The following is a 16,969-nucleotide window of genomic DNA, read 5'->3' on the forward strand; positions in this document are numbered from 1 at the left end:
TGCTGTATGAATAAACTTATCTTCACTATGCAGGGGCAACCGTTGACTGAGCAAGTACATAGTAGTTGAAGTAGTGCATGTTAACCCCTGATTTACACAACTTTCTTCCCGCCACTACGGCTATACCCTCGAAATGTGGTATCAATCCTAATTGAAGTTTCACCATCCCCAAAAAATGCAGCAAGACCTCAGGGTGATTCATCTGCCAACATGTAGGCTTCTCTGGGTGTGATGGCTTACATAAAAGCTCACTTAGGGCTGCAGCCCTGACTGACACATCCCATTGGCTGGGTAACCCTCACCCATCATTATTTCACTCAGCTAAAACAGGTTAGCATCCTTCGTGTCAGAGACTCAGACTGAGATTTCCTCACAGCCACTGTGACAGGAATATTTACTGTCACGTTAGGCCACACCAATTTAATGTTTTGGTTCACGGATTCGTTCGCTCCTATTTTTTGGAAAACAAAATAAAAATACAGTCAAACCTGCCCGAGCGACCACCTCTTCTCAGCGACCACCTGGCCATTTCGACCGCTTTTTCTCGGTCCCGATTTATTTTCCCATTGACGTAAGCATTAAGCGACCTTTTCTCAACGACCACCTGGCCAACGCGACCGTGACCGGCCCAAATTGGGACCTATAACGACCGCATCATTTTCAAGATTGAGGTTTTTATCGATTTTTCATGATAATTAGCGCGATTTTGTGCCAAAATCGGCCAGTTTGCGTCGGATTTTGGGGTTAAATTTACAGTTTACAGTGTGCGTGTTGTATTTGACATTAAAGACCTCGCTTCTTTGCGTGCGTGCAGTGTGCTTGCTATTTGCCATTAAACACAACGGCAACCATTTATACTTTGCATCGGGCATGTTTTGAGTCGATACTCTTCTCAGCGACCACCTGTCCAAATCGACCGCTTTTCCCCGGTCCCCCGGGTGGTCGTCTTGGACAGGTTTGACTGTAAAAATTACCACACAGCAAATTTTCACCATTAATGAAACCATTCACCAACTTTCTGGTGTAGCAAACATAAAAGCTGACACTACTTTTGTAATTTTCAACGAACAGGTGCTGTTACTGTACAGTAATAGTGTTTTTGTACTTTTTTCAAGCTGAAAACTTTTTACTCTTTATGTTTTGGATTAGCCGTTACCTTTACCCCAACCATTTTACAATTTTTATTTTTATTTTTATTTCGCCCTCTCGCTCCATATTTTTTATGAAAAAATCCGTGAACCAAGAAATTAAATTGGTGTGGCCTTAGTGGGGGTATTTCTGTAGAAATTTCTGTAGGGCTGCCAGGAGGGGCAAAAATAAGTTTTCGTCACTGGTCATTGCTCAAGCCTATGATGCATTTGATACAAAGTCTGAGCATTGTTGACAGACGAGTCAGATTTCTCTGTGGGGATTCTCTTTTATCTTTCAACATCAATCTGCTTCAGTATACTATCCCCTTCAACATCTATGGCTGCATGTACTACATGTATATCTATATAATATATATTGTCTAACACTAGTTCACCTTTATTCCGGGGTAACGTATATCCATTGGTATTCATATCCAGGGTATTTAGGGATATCATGCCGACGGAAGATGCTTTCAAATTGTAATCTTAAAAATGTTGCAAGTAAAGATTGCAGAAACCACCATCTGTCAACTTGATATCCCTGAATGTATATACTGTTTTGGGAATCATCGGATTTAAGTTGCCTCGCAGATAAAGGTGAACTCGAGTTACATCATTTAGTGAGACACATACACTCACATGCACGTGCACACACACACACACACACACACACACACACACACACACACACACACACACACACACACACACACACACACACACACACGCACCTAGCACACACAGTGGAAATGGTACAATATAGAAAGCTCAACAAAATGCCTATTGTCAAAAACAGTGGGAGCCGAACCTCTGCTTTGAGAGTACATACAAACATAAAGATGGCCACTATCACTTCTGACTCTTGTACCCTTACACGTCAACAGGTGCTGCTAACACCCTGGGGAATTCCCCCATACCCCTCCCCGGGTGTCATATGTCTCCCGACCCCCGAGCTCACCTGGTATGCGTTCGGCAGGTTCACGATCTCCCCAGAGGCCGCGGTGTAGCCGACGATGCCCATCCCCCAAGGAAAGCGGCTCTCCTGATCAGCTGCCTGGCTCTCCGCCTCCTCTAGGGTGGAGTGAATGTTGACATCGAACAGCTTGCAGACGAGGTAGCGCTCGCCTGTTTCCTTGTTCCCCTTCACGAGGAAGAGTGAACATCGGTCGGCGTTGGTGAGGATGGAGACGTTCTGTAGGATCTTGTGACAGAGCAGATTCACGTCCAAGTCGTTGGAGATGTCTCGGACCAGCTCAAGCATCATCTCCCGCTCGTCCAGCGCGCGGAGTTCCTGCCGCAGCTGCGAGGTCGACACACCCCCGCGCCGAGGCGTGGACACCGAGGACGTGGTGCTGGTAGTGGCCGTGGTGCCTGTTCGCGTGATCGTCTGCGGGTCTATGAACGAGGGGGTGCCGTCTACGGTGGTGAGGATGGGCCGGTACGAGCCGAAGAGTCCACGGGACTCGAGATCGGAGCTGGACACCCTCCGCACGGGGGTCTGTGCGCCGGAGCTTGGGGCAGAGGGCACGGACTCCCGTGTTGTCATGGCTGTTTGTGAAAGCGCCTGTGAGAAGAGCCACGCGTTCACCATCTCACGGGTCGCTTTCCGGGTGAAGTAATCCATTGAGAAGTGGGGGTGCTCATCCAACCACCGTTCCATGGACTCGTACTCTCGCCGGGTCGCCTCATCGACCTCGGCCGCCATGCTCACACCTCTCTTCCGCCGACGATATCCCGTTAGCCCCGTGCTGGCAGGACCCGCGATGCCCCGCCTCATCACTTGGTAATTTATTATTTCTCTGTCTCAGGCGCGAACTATTCCACAGCCAGCGATAGGGGGGCGCAGGTAAAGAAAATCGACCGCTTTTTCTCCCGCGCGGCAGAATAAAATCTCGCCACCTGTTACAGCCGCGCGTTATCCGATACCTTGCTCTTAATTCTGGGTCAGCCAAGTGTGCCAAACCACGTCGAACCTGCGACCGGCTGTAAATACGGTTGTCTCTTTTCAGCTGAGATGTCCTACTTAGAATGTGTGCTCGGCAACCAAGGTAATATGCACATAAAGTGACGACTATGTATAACGTTGGTCAAAGTCCGCCGTCGATTATCACCACCTGCAAGACGTAACGCAGCTTTGCTATGAATCATTAAAAACAACTATGACCTTTACACGTAATGACGACACCATATGACAACGCAAAACATGGTTATGGAAATGAAGTGCGATGTACCGTGGAACTTGGAAGGCTTTCACAGCGAACGGGAAGCATTTAGAGCAACACAAAGCTTTCTAATAATCCTTCCGCCTGACTTTCTAAGGACCGATTCTAACTCTAAAGCTAATTATTCGCCAAGCAGGATAATTACGTCCTTCACCCTGCTTTTTAGTGTGGGTACCTTTTGGCGCGTAATTCGAAAGCCACAGGGCTAAACAAGCAATGTACCTCCATCACACCTGATGTTGGGAATTTGATTCATAACTTTCAAATATCGGATTCATGTCATTTGACAATTCTTGTTGCCTCCGGACACATTCTTCACGGCAGGGCGTTGTCACTCTCCAGTCGGAGGAACCCCTCCCTTGACCCGCACAAGTGCATTATGCGAGCGCAAAGGTGAACAAGTTGGTGTGGGCTAGAAGAAAATATGCTGTGTTTCCGGTTGCCAGACCGACCCTAGCAAAATCCTGACGAACCTAGGCCCATTTCTATATAAACGTACATAAAAGAGAGAGAACCCCTACCTGCCGGCTTTTTTTTTTCAGGACCGTGCTAGGAAACACAGCATTACTGTTCCAAGGCCTGAGATAACGTACTTGGCCCTGCACTGCTCTTAAGGGCAAAGGGCGCCCTCTCGATGGAACAGCGTGAATAGCAGTTTCTAGGGGATCAAGTTTATCGCAGAAGCACGCGCCAGGACGCCAGTTACACTTGATGAGACTCTCCCACAGTTCAAAGACTTCCTACGGGCGTCGGACGCAATGAGCATATAAAGTAGGTCGTAAAAGTGTGGTCACAAAGTATAGGCGTATTCCCCTTGTCTTGTGTGACTACGTAATGCAGCTGTAGAGAAAGCAACAATCTACTAGACCATGAGCTCAAGATATATAATACGTTTACTATCAACCGTCAGAACTTTAACCTACCACTCAAATAACTTCGGTTACAATAAGACAAACAGACCGAAAACATTTCCGGAGACTGACAATAAAGTTTTGGTCTGTTGCCCATCCCAACGGCCTCAGCTGTTTTGTGGAAAGACATAAGGCCTAAGTAACGTTATGACTGTTATCACCAGACGCAATCCTGCTCAACAATTCAGGTGGGATATTGAACACGCACACCTGTAAGCCGCTTGGGTACAAGGACGATGCTATGGGGCATCGTAGTGCTGTGGGGAGACGGTGCATATAGTGAAAGCTTTTAAGTCTTACAACGGCTTTGATCTCAACGCCTTTAGCACTATAGCGCTGTGATTTGCACCTGAGCTTTTTATCAGCTTATAGGCATCCGTGCGTCAGATAACGGGCCAGTTGGGAGCACCGGTGATGCTTGGCTGCGTGGACCGCCTCAACAACTGAACTGAACAGTTGGAGACATACATACAACATGTGTGTGTGTGTGTGTACGTGTGTGCCACGATGTGTGTGTGTGTGCGTGTGTGCCACGGTGTGTGTGTGTGTTTGTGCGCATGTACGCGCGCGCGTTTGACAACATGCGCGCGTTTCTGTAGGAAAGACGCGTACGACAGTGACTGAGTGAGCGTGGATATGCGGACGCGCCTGGACGTGTATTGCAGGAATAAGGGTGTGTTCGTGTTCGTGTGTGCGCGTGTGCATGTGCCTGCGTGTGTGACTGTATGAGTGAGCGCGACTATGTGCGAGCGCGTGTTTCAGCCAACTAAAAGCGGCCCATGCGGACCAAAAACGAATGTCAATTCATAGCTAGGACCTGTACCATTGAATAAATCTTTAGGAGTTGATTCTACACGAGTATGCAGCTAAGATCTGTGAGGAAACGAGCCGATGAAAATGAGTGACAAATGTGTCCTACATGTCTGCTAATCTCATAGGATCCTAGGAGTGAAGCCGGCCTAAGGAGTGTGTAGCGAAACACTCTCCTAGGCCGTCATCACTCCTATGCCAGCTTTTAATAATATCTTACGCTACCGTAGGATCTGCTTGGAGATTACATGTCAAGTAACGTCATCACTGACATCGGTGATGGTCTCGAAGTTCGACGAAGTTCAATCTCAATGAAAGACACCTCAGTCAGCACTCCATATATGGTGACCTTCCCACGACTTTGGATATTCGTTCTAGTCATTTCTAATCCAGACATGTCCCCATGATTGTACATGTATAACAAGAATACACTTGTACCCCGCACGCTATCAGGATAGGGAAATCAGGATCAAAGTTGAAGCTTGGCAAGAAATTTTGATGTCAAACACACTGAGAGCATTAATACACGGGTAACTCGCGGTCTTCGAAGCAGGTCCAAAGCAAAATGTCAAAGGTGCGAGAGCTATTTTCTTCCACGCTCTTATTGAGTCCCATAGAAATGGCAACATCTCTTCGCTGGCACTTCCGAGCACTTTGAAGTTACCTCTCGATGCCTCTTTGGAATTGAGTCGTGTACGCAAGAGGCCTGCCGCACGCAAAGTTCCCGCTTTGAAGTTCTACCAGCACGCAAACACGGCAGAAATAAAGTTAACACTCTGGACAGTGGGCAGAAATACATTTCCTATTCATCAAATATAGCGAGTTCGTGATTAAAACTGACGTTAACATTCGTTATGGTCAGGAAAAAAGAAGGGAAGATCAGGATAGACAACTGCACTTTTCGGTGCGGTTGCTTGAAAAGTCGAACGTTTTAACGTATATTATAACGACAAGCGTATTAATTACTTGCCAGTTCATGCGATACTAGTGTTGGCTTGCGGACCGCGTGGCGCAGTGGCAGCATATTCGGGTGGCGGGTTCGAATCCGACTGCCGTGTCACCGTTCTTGTGCCCTTGGGAAAGGCACTTAACACGACTTTCCTCACTTAACTCAGGTGTAAATGAGTATCTAGCTGCGGGTAGGGGCCTTGGCGGGGCTTTGTGGCCGAGACAGGCCCCTAAAAAGCCCCGCCATGGCACACGAGTCGGGGGGTAGGAGGAACCCCTTACATCCTTGGTCGGAAGTCCTCCTAGGAGACGGGTACTCCGAACAACAAAGCTGCATCTGCTGAAGCCGTCTCACACGTGTCATACAGTTCTGTCCCTAGTGCTCCAGTAGACGAGAGGGTGGAGAAGGAATTGCACACCCCTCCTTCACCATAAAAAGTCATGTGCAGGTCAGGCAAACAGGTAAATGCCCGTCTGCCTGCTCATTTGTCGAACCGACAGGAGAACCATAAGTGTTGGCTATATCTAGACGACTTGTATTTGGTTTTTGTTGTGTTGTGGAAGAGGGAAAATCCCACATTTTTTACAATTCATGCGTTTTGTGATTTTAAAAGGAAACAGGCTTTCTATTCGTCTCTAAATGTGGGGAAGTTTGTGTTGGTTGCGTTGACGTCTTTGAGTGTTTCTTCGCGTTAGAAATAAAATGTGTTTCGTTTTCCACCGCTTTGTACGTTAACACATTCTTTCTCACACTCGTAATCTCTTTTATCGCCCTCTCTCTACTTCTGTGGAGTATTTCTGACCGTGCATGTAGAAAGTCGAAAGTCATGGAGTCTAATACTCGAAGTGTACTCACCCACATTACATTCCGTATCGTTACATTGACCCCTTTAGATGGCCTTGACGAGCAATGTTGTGATCTTTTATTGTTAGCACCTGCTGAACTAATTGCGTTTACCAAATCACTCTTGGTGCTATAGGCGTGTCCGTCTGCACTGCAATTTCTGAGTGTTCTACCAGAGAGCGCTCACTGTATGTAAAGTCTGCTAACTCTGTCTTGCTATAGCTACTAAGCTAGCCTTATAAAGCTTTACTTTCAGCGGTAACGATGTTGGTTAAATCGAAGCCCTGTCACAGTGATCGTCCACTAGCTTTGCTCACAACCATTCCACACCTATGGTAAGGAGACCGTAGTCGGGTACGTGCGACAAAGGCTTTAGGCACAGCTCCCTGCATTCCTTACCTATAGCAAGTAGACGAAGAATTAAACTGTTCTCCAACTAGAAAAATTGGACTCACCGCAATTTTCGACTGACTCACTCAATCTTCTTCAGTAGTCTGCCCCAATCACTCTGGATCCGTGACTTTATGTATGTCTGAAATAAGCAATGGGTCAAATGTCGTCTGAAGTCGATGTCTGCCCCGTCCTGGTTGAGACAGTTGGTGTGTCCTGGTGTAGATGGCTTGCTTTACTCCTCTTCCAAAAAATCCTGTTGGTTTAACCGGAATATCAATGCCCTCCACTGAAACTATGTGAAATTACCTTGAGCTCAATGTTAAAGTAGCCTCAGAACCTTACCATCGGGAGCTCCCCGCTACCTCTACAGTGCTACGAGTGCTGGCCGCCCACCCAGTTCACTAGCACACGCTAAGGGATTTCTACAGGTAGCTCCATTTGAAACTCAAAAGGCGTACTAAAAAGACTAGCTGAGAGAAACAGGCCTATGCTTAGCAGACTGAGTCGGGTGTAACGCTCAGAGCCAACCAGGGGATAATGGTGACCAAGTTAATGTTTGATTCGAAGAAAAGTGAGATTCTTCACACACACACAGATGCACATTCATGCTAATACTCAAACTTATTGCCTGCATGTAGTTCAGAGTGCATATCAACAAGTTCAAGAGCCAGCCAGTCACATATAGTTTGATGATATATTTTTGACAAAGTCAAACAGTTGACAGATATGAAAAACTGCATAGCATAATAATTACAGGTATATATATTTCCTTATCTTAAACTTACATTTACAGTGTAAGAACGTTGGGGAAAGTATATATTGAGGTGTCTTCTAAATAGATACTTAAATAACATGCTAACAGTGAAGAACCGAAACTAAAGTAAACAACAATATATTTTGTCACATTTGCTAATAAACAACAATAAAGGGAACAACTGAGTAATAAAGGACCTATTTACTATCATACTATACTGGCAAAGAGGTATATCATGTATACATGATGTTTTCTTGCAAAAAAAAGTGTAGAAGGCTGTCTCGCATTTTACTATCGTACTGGCTTCTTTCAAAAGGTACCAAGTTGTAGAAGTTCTTAATTAATGATTAATATAGATTGTAAATAGCTTGACCCTAAATTGCTATTTTGATATGATAGCTACCTAAGTGTACCATTTTACGTGCAACCTACATGTCACAACAAACGACATGGTTATGTAAGTCTTATAATGTACATGTACCTGCAATACCATACTTCTGGAAAACTCTACTATGTACAACTTTTTTTCAATAAATTTTCTTTATATTTCTTTGTTAAATCTTTACTACACACATTGAGAGACATGTTATGTAGGATGATAGCTATATAATTTCTCCACTATAATCATCCTAACTTGTCTTAAATTTTGCTTCAATGATTTAAGTACATGTTTTATAGTTCTTAGACCTCCATTATCAAATGGTGCATGGTATCAGTAAAAACACAGCACTGTCAGCTTCAAATGTTAGTAAGTCTTCTATACCATGTATTTTTTTCGTTACGTTACGATCAGTGATTACAAATTGTTAGCCAACTTTTGAATTGGGTGGGCTTGATAATTCTTTGTCTGAATTAAGTTTTGACTGAATAAAATCACAATCCAATGTTAACGAGTGGATACCTAACATCATTATGAGATAAAGATAAAGCTAGCTTTGTGTGGCATCATAACTTTCTCCATAAAGGAGTGGTTAGTTCTGCTTCAGTCTCCTTGTGTCTGAAGTGCTCCTGGTTGTACAAGTAGATGAGCCTGGTGAAGTCTTCAGCAGTGGAGGCATCCATTTCAGCAACAGGGGTGAACAGGTACTTGTAGGCAGGATTCTTGAAAGGAAGTAGCTCCTCTATGCTGACATCTAGATCTTCTTCTGCATCCTCCTTTGGCCCCTCTCTCCTCTTTCTTCCATCTTTAGGCCCATCTCTGTTCTTCCTTCCATCTTTGGGCCCGTCTCTATTCTTCCTCCCATCTTGGGTGCTCAGTACATCATACTTGGCTGAGGAAGGTCTTGGCGGCCTTTGTTCTTTCTTACTTCTTGTGGGCTGAGCAGATGGTTCTGAGCTTCTTCCAGCACCAACCACCTGTGACATTTTCGTTGTGTTGGATTTTGTGATATCCCCTCCATGGGGTAGGCCACAGGAGCAGTTTTTTTTTGCCACAAAATTTTCTTCATTTCTTGGCTTCTGGTCGATGCTTCTTTCAGGCTTACGAAAGTTGCTCCTTGGTAGTTTTCCATGACGCCCACATCTGCACTTCTCTCCATTTCTGCAACAGGGACCTTTTGCAAGAGACTCCTTCTCTCCCTTGGGTTGCTGAGGGCTGCTATTGAAGTGCTTTCCCTCACTGTGTTGATGTTGATGCTCAGATTTGAAGAGGTCAGGCCACCTTTTGCGTCTTCTCCTGTTTGGTGTCCATGGTGGCTCTCCGTCTGTTGGGCATGACTGATGGAAACCTTCATCATTTCCAATACCACTGTTGGACACCTCACTCCCTTTAGAATTCTTTCCCCACTTTTCTTTACCTTGCACCTTCTGTCCTGACCAATGTTTTCCTTGTTTCTTGGTCCAGCCACTTTTTTGTTTGTTAGTGTCTTCTTTGCTAGTCTTACTGTCTTCAGCTTTCTTCTGTGTTTTGTGCAAAGATCTTGTCCTGGTCACTTTTCCTTCACTTTCTTGAGCGGTACATGTCACCTCATTACCATCATCTTCTTGTGTCTTTGTCCCTGTAAGGATTTGAGCATATGTAGACACCGGTGGCCTCGTATTTGACCTCTCACCTCTGTCCTCTGACGACTCATGCCGTGAAGCACGCGTCTGTCCAGGCATCCTCCATGTTTCATCAGTCCTTACAAATTTCTCTGATGTCTTTCCTCTAAGTGAACAATCCCTTCCCAGTTGTCTCTCTTTATGCCCTGCTTCAGACTTCTTCCCAATGTCGACCTTGCTCCTCTCTTGGCAGATGTGCCTCCTCCTTGCCCCCTTGCCTCTCACAACAGTTGTTGATTTCTCCAGCTCTTTCTTTATTTTTTGGAATGACATACCAGTATTTGGGCGCTTCATAAGTCCCTTCTCGTGATCTCCCTGAGACGTGGCGACATCGTCAATATCAAAGATGGTGCTTCTTCCCTGCCTCGGGACCAGCGTGGTTGTGGTTGCTTTTGGTTTCTGTTTGTGCAAAAAGAAAAAGGAGCAAAGGTTATAAGAAATTACGTAATAGATTACTATCCTCTCCTTAGACACATTAAGCATGCTTTGTTTCATACCTTACTACGCAGGGGTTAATGGCTACACCAATTTGATTGATAAATAAAGGAGCAAGCAAGAGACCTCATACGTCCAAAAAATATTTAGAGTCTTCATCACAAGTTGAACATACCTGCCATACAGCACAAAGCAAGAAGAAAATATCCACACCTCTTGTGGTAGGTGTCATATTTCCCAGCATGCCAAGTGAGTCAACATGATGGTGGAAATACATAATGTAACATTTGTCATTAGGGATGGACTGGTATTATAACATTCCTCAGCCCAAAATCGAACTTGACCATCAGGACAACAAAACCTGCAGTCGCTCAAAAGATTCTCGAGATGTAAGGCTGGAACTGCACGCACAAACACCCATCGACTTTTACTATTCCTGTTTTCATACGTTTGTTTTGTTGAATAAAAAAAAATAAAAAACTTTTACTATTCCTTCATTCACCCGGAAATGGTAATGTACTGATTTAAACCTTAAAATTTTTCCATGATTAATTCACCAAGACCGAGAGGTGTCAGGTTCGAATCCGACTGCCGTGTCACCGATCTTGTGCCCTTGGGAAAGGCACTTTACACGACTTTCCTCATTTAACTCAGGTGTAAATGAGTATCTAGCTCCAGCTAGTGGCAGTGGCAGTAGCAGGTCTTTGTGGCCGAGACAGGCCTTAGTGGCATGTTCAGGCATGACGCACCCGCCATGACACACGAGTCGAGGGTAGGAGGAACCCCTTACATCCTTGGTCGGATACTCTGAACAACAAAGCTGCATCTGTTGGAGCCGTCTTACACGTGGCATACAGTTCTGTCCCTGTGCACCAGTAGACGAGAGGGTGGAGAAGGAATTGCACACCCTTCCTTCACCATAAAAACTCATGTGCAGGTCAGCCTGTCTGCCTGCTCATCTGTTGAATTGACAGGAGAATCCAAAAAATGTGTTTACGCAGACTTCAGAATCTTATTTAACACAAGAGACAAACAACAGAGAGGGAGGGTGTAAAAGGAAAACATTGAAATGTGTAAATAGGCCCCTTGTATCTTCTTAAGCATAAGAGACAAAGAGGAAAGAGTAGAAGAAGGTCCAGTGGTGTGGTGTGGTGTTTACTGCTTTTAGATTATTGATAGACCCCCGGAGGGGTGGGCCGATCCCGGAGGTACTGCAATACCGGGCCAACCCGTGGCTAGGATGGTGCAAGCACCTAGTCCATAGCCTCCTTCCAAAAATCAATTTAATATATGGCTCCGCGATGCGGAGCGTATCAGATATTAAACTGATAAGAACAGATACTACACTTGATCTTAGCCAAAAGGCCGAGAAGCGATAAGGAACAAAGATTCTCTTCGTTGCCCACTTCTTCGTCAAGCCGCGTAGCATCATGGCTAAATAGTGAAAAGAATCTGTCCTGTCTGAATCCTAGCGTTTCATTCTATCTATTTGTATCAATGGGTTCTGTCAGGATTATAACTGGTTGATTTTTTCTGAGTGTAGGTTGGTCCCAAATTTTCCATTGCAACAGAATTAAAAGGAAAAGCTGGTCGACGATCTTATGTTTTTGAGCCATGACACCCGTTCAGTGTGCGTCGGAACAATGTTTGCATAGGATTTACATGTCAAATGAGGCTGATTGACCTTTCACACCTTTGATGGCTCTAATTGGGTTTAATTGACAGCTGATTGTGTGTCAGACAGTCCTAATACACAATTCTCCTTTGCCCCTCTGAGTTCTGTGATCACAAGTCTGAAGGAAGAAAGCTATCTAAGATTGAAAATAGCACAATACATTGGCACAAGACTAAGAACTGGTTGAATTCAGGCACTGATGATCCCCTTCAAAGACCCCTAACATGTCAGACCATCATGCACTGCTTTTAGCCTCGTATACTGAATGATAAGCCATGACCAAATAAGGAAAAGCCATTGATAGCTGCCATGGTGGACAGCTGCCCTCCCCATGACTTGTATTGTGTCAGACTCATTTTGGCAACCTTTTTAATCTTTCTTGCTTCCTAATGCCCTGATTGCATACGGTGCCATTAAGTGACCCTGGCCTTTCTGGTACCTAACCACAAGGTAACAACAATTAAGCTAAATCTTTCTTCTTCAGTGGTGCTTCAACCTTTTCCTGTAAGAGTGCGTACTTTCAAATTGTTGTAGTCAGGTTTCTGCTTTGCTACTCCAACCCTGTAGGAACTAATTATGATAGTAAATGCTCAAATCCACTCTACAGCTGCTCCTGGTGTGTGTTGTTTCCAGTGTGTTGTGTGATGACTAAATGATGGTACAGAAATAACGCCAAATGTTCAACTGCAAACTGTCCCTCTTTATGAGCCACAGTACAGACAACAAGTCTCGAGTCAAGCAACTGAATAAGTTCTTGCTGGATTCTATAAATATCTGTTTAGAGAATTTAACCAATTGCTTGTGATTTATTTCGTAGTAGTTAATGTTTACCTTGAAGTATAACCTTCATCAACCTAAGTAAGTTCAAGTATAATCTGTAACAGCAGCATTACACAAACACAATATGTAAAGAGAGGAGGATTGGCATTACCAAACATGTCTTCCATTTTGATAGATTAAGAATCTAGGAAAATGTTTTTCTTGCCAATCATATCCCCAGTTCTGTCTTTAAGTACAGGCAGAGCAAATGAGTGGTGACAAGGGCTGCTCCCCATCCATTACCACAGGCTGACTGACAGCCATTTAAGAAAACATAAATCTTCTTTGGTAGGGCCAAGTGACACTCCACATGTGCCCTATTTAGTCAGGGTTATGCCAAGGAAGCTCAAGGGGAGTATCGTCTTACACAGCACAAGCCATTGACCCAGAATTGGTTGGAAGGTCTGTGGAACTGTAAAGCTGGCAAAATGTATGTGTAAAATGAAAGTGAACTCAAGATACTAAATAAATTTTTAAAGAGGAAAAAAAAAACAGATAGCTCAGAGCTATTCTTCCATCTTATACGCTATAGCTACTAGTTACTGACAGTGAATGAAGGTGAGTGCACTCTGACCTTAACTTACACATGCATAGTATTGGTTTTCAGTACAACACAATTAAAAGTACAACACAATTAAAAGTACAAACCAATGTCAATGAAAACATAGCTTGGTGGAGCATTAAAGCTGAGCTGTCAGAAATAAAGCTGATAGGAGGCCAATTATTGGACTTGACCTTTGTTTTCTCAACCCCTACACACCTACCAAATATAAGAAGGATCTATGCACAGCTTCTAACGTTATGCTGTTTACATACAGACAGACACAAACAAATGGCACCGAACATGTAACCTTGGCAAAGGTATTAAAGCTGTACCACATCATCATCATCATCATCATCCTCTGTACCACATACCTGTACATAAACATGTAGGACATCGTCCGGAGTGTAGGCCGCCGAGTCACCATCTGAGAGCCAACCATCGTCATGGTTACCAAACTCCACAGGAACCTGCTTGTGTAGGGGATTGTACACCCAGCCTGCATCCCGGGTCCTGTGGGAAGTGATGTTCACAGCATAATTTTTGGGCAGGTCTATCGGGGGCTCTCTGAGTTGAATACTGTTTAGCCCTTTTCATACTGTCTTTGCCCCCAACACATCTGCTTGTCGATTATGCACTGCAGACGTGAAGTAAGGACACATTGACTTGCTTTTTGGCCAACATTGACATTTGCATCAATTTCCATGGCCTAAATGCCAGATCTACAAATGCCAGCTCCTTGGTTCCAGGGCCAATGAATTTTTTATGGCAGCCGACCCCAAGTTAGACCATGTGAGGTGAGCCAAGGAGTTGGCTTGTGTAAGGCCTAGAAACAGCCTGGTATCCAGGCTACAATTCTCATCCTTATAAAAAAAAGAAATAATCCCCCTCAAAACTTACAGGCAAATATTTGCAACAATGCCAAAAATCATAAAAATCGTAATCATGGTCATCTTGTACTACCAGTATTCCAAAGACATTTTTGTATTATGCTGTAAAACAGTCCAATACTAAATGTTACCTTGTCCCCAGAGGCTTGGCTCTCCCCCTCCCCCTGCCCCTAGCAGCAGGGCTGACTCTCCTGGGTGCAGTGGTGACCCCCCTGGATACAGAGGTTCCCGTGGGATAACTGCTACTGCCAGGGTCTGCCTCCTCAGCCTCTGGGGGGCTCCCTGGAATACAGCAACCATTCTTTCATTGTTTAATTCATTTATTTCCATTGAGTTAAACTAGGGTAGCTCAGTGGTGTGACTGTGTGCCCCTGGATCAAAAATAACATCCAAGTAACTCAAAGTAGCTCTTATCAACTTATTGCTAAAAATTGCCTTAGGCACGGCTTCAAACAGTTTGGCACAGCAAAGGGCAGCGAGCAAAAGAAAACATTTTGGCCTCCCCTAACATCTGCTTACATGAGATTACTGAGTTGATCCTGCTCTGAACTCATGATGTTTTACTTCAAATGACCCCTGACCTCACTAAGCTTTCCCAATAGACCTTATCGCAGATAGAACGCGCGCAAAGGATGCCGGGACAGTTTGTGGTCAATCGATGTTCTAGTATATAGAGCGCTGCATTGCGCGACGGTCTTGTAGCGCGTGTGTTGGTGTAACTTTAGGGCAAGGATGACGCATCACGCACGCGTGCCGCGACGCAAGTGAGAACACCTGGCAGGTGCGAACACCTGTTCTAAAGAACATTCTAGAAGGGTCAGTTAACAATAAAACAGATTTGATATTGGACGCAGTGGCATTATGGATTTGATTAAGCTCACAGATGGAAGGAAGAAGGGTATGCTAATTACGTAATATAATCCGCCATACTTCAAACACATGGACACCATTCTTCAAACTTCATTCTGCAACGGCCTGAATCGGACTGACACCTTTACTTACTTGAAATTTGCACGTTATGTGATTTCAAAATGTCGATTATATATGCAGACTGCAAAAAAAAAGTGCGATAGGGCGAAAAAAAACAAGATGCTGAAAAAAACAAGATGGCTAAATTTTCAAGAATAGGCACCATAAATTTGTGATGACTGTTGTAAAAATTATTGAAGGCACAAAACATGGTATCAGAGCCAACAAGGCAATCATTCCTGTATTTAAGACAGGTACTGGTGTGGTAAAACTGACACTAGTGTGGTAGACTGGTATCACCAACGAAGTTGGTAACCACATTCATAGCTTCCATATTAATGTCACCTTTACAGCTATCCAATAAGTTCCATTTGTACAACTACAGTCCTGGGTACCTCGCAAGTGTCACTTCTACAAGTACAATTATTAGGCTACAACACGATACATTTGCTCATTTTGGTGCTTTATCGTCATGTTGACCATCCCTGCAGAAGAAAAAGTCTTGTTGTTTTTTCTGAAATCAGGCGAAAATTAATGCGCGCGCTGATCGATGTCATCCATAAAATTAACTTGCTGTGGCCTTACTAAGTGTATCTAAGTATTTTCTCCCCACTTCAATTGTTAGACCCCTAGGTTTTGGATTTGCAAGTGGCTCCAGCTGCGGTCAGTGATTTATAGCTCGCTGTTTTGGCATCACAGTAGATCAACCTTTGTCTATTGATTGGAAACCTTCTTTTGGTCATTTTAAGTCCGAGGTTAAGACGTGTGTACTCGTTGAGTTTTGTTGGACAGTTTGTGGTCATTTCAGCTGCGCACTTTAAAAAAAAAAGCAAGCTGGCCATGGCGGAGCGCCATGACGAGCGATGCGGTAGGTGTCTTGGTTTGTTTATGTCGATTAGAAAGAAATTGGTATTTGTCCGATGATCTTAACCATTTACAACGTCTACATACTTCGAAAAAATGTACTGGTATTACAAGACATGTCGGCGGGGAAGTTAATGCGGGGCAGTGTCGACTGCTTCTTTGTTAAGGTTCCGGTTCGGAGTTTTTTTTCACGATTCTGGGCCGATTTGACTGTCTCTGAGAAAAGCACACTAGCGCTTCTCAAATCACCGTTTTTCGTACTCTCCAAGCAGAGGTCGAATCGCGCAGATATAGTAGTAGTCGAAAAAAATACACTCGCGCTCTTCCTACCTCTGCCACAGAACGCATAAGGGCGGGGATATCCTTTCAAAATCCGTGTTAGAACTCCGCCCTCCGAAGCATAAAAAGATCGTTAGCCAAATAGTTTTACTACCCCGGATTAACTCGCACCAGGCACATGTTCCGCGGGCCGCGCCAGCACCCGCTGCGATCTCTATTCACTGACAACAATGGCCGACGTCATTCCTTCCCGGTACATTGAAAGTATCATGACGTAACTTCCTACACCCTGAAAATATTTTGCATCAATTACAAATATAAATGACATGTTAATATATGAATTAGTAAATTGTCAATTCAATAGATGAACACGCTAATTTATATCTGAGCATGTGGTAAACTGGGAAAAACGCGAGTGCAATTACTTTTACGGCTGCATGCGGTT

General features: G+C 44.4%; 2 protein-coding genes and 1 non-coding gene across 3 annotated transcripts in view; all 3 read right to left on the reverse strand.

Moving 5' to 3' along the window:
* The window catches only part of LOC118411303 (dual 3',5'-cyclic-AMP and -GMP phosphodiesterase 11-like), a gene marked incomplete in the record, with an annotated part of 59,946 nt that extends 56,299 nt beyond the window's left edge, over positions 1-3,647 (reverse strand). Inside the window, 1 exon segment of the mRNA XM_035813494.1 lies at positions 2,089-3,647. Coding sequence (XP_035669387.1) covers positions 2,089-2,907 — 819 coding nt within the window.
* Positions 3,648-9,432: 5,785 nt separating this feature from the next.
* Positions 9,433-14,727, reverse strand: LOC118412055. The gene is made up of 3 exons (XM_035814657.1): positions 14,544-14,727; positions 13,897-14,035; positions 9,433-10,451 (listed from the first exon to the last, which is right to left on the reverse strand). Exons 1-3 carry the CDS (start codon positions 14,710-14,712, stop codon positions 10,343-10,345), a joined length of 417 nt encoding a protein of 138 aa, XP_035670550.1. The 5' UTR covers positions 14,713-14,727; the 3' UTR covers positions 9,433-10,342.
* On the reverse strand, positions 11,674-11,864 carry LOC118412746. The gene has a single exon (XR_004830816.1). It is a non-coding gene; the product is annotated as a U2 spliceosomal RNA (small nuclear RNA).
* Positions 14,728-16,969: the final 2,242 nt, after the last annotated feature.

This window comes from Branchiostoma floridae, chromosome 3, assembly GCF_000003815.2.
Source record: "Branchiostoma floridae strain S238N-H82 chromosome 3, Bfl_VNyyK, whole genome shotgun sequence".
NCBI lineage: Eukaryota > Metazoa > Chordata > Leptocardii > Amphioxiformes > Branchiostomatidae > Branchiostoma > Branchiostoma floridae.

Bases quoted from the DNA above. Each gene is read 5' to 3' on its own strand.
- LOC118412055 (XM_035814657.1), bottom strand. From the start codon at position 14,712: ATGGTTGCTGTATTCCAGGGAGCCCCCCAGAGGCTGAGGAGGCAGACC. The intron at 14,036-14,543 runs GTAACATTTAGT...CACTTCCCACAG, and splicing joins GCCAAGCCTCTGGGGACAAG to GACCCGGGATGCAGGCTGGG. The intron at 10,452-13,896 runs GTATGTGGTACA...TTGCACAAACAG, and splicing joins TCCTACATGTTTATGTACAG to AAACCAAAAGCAACCACAAC.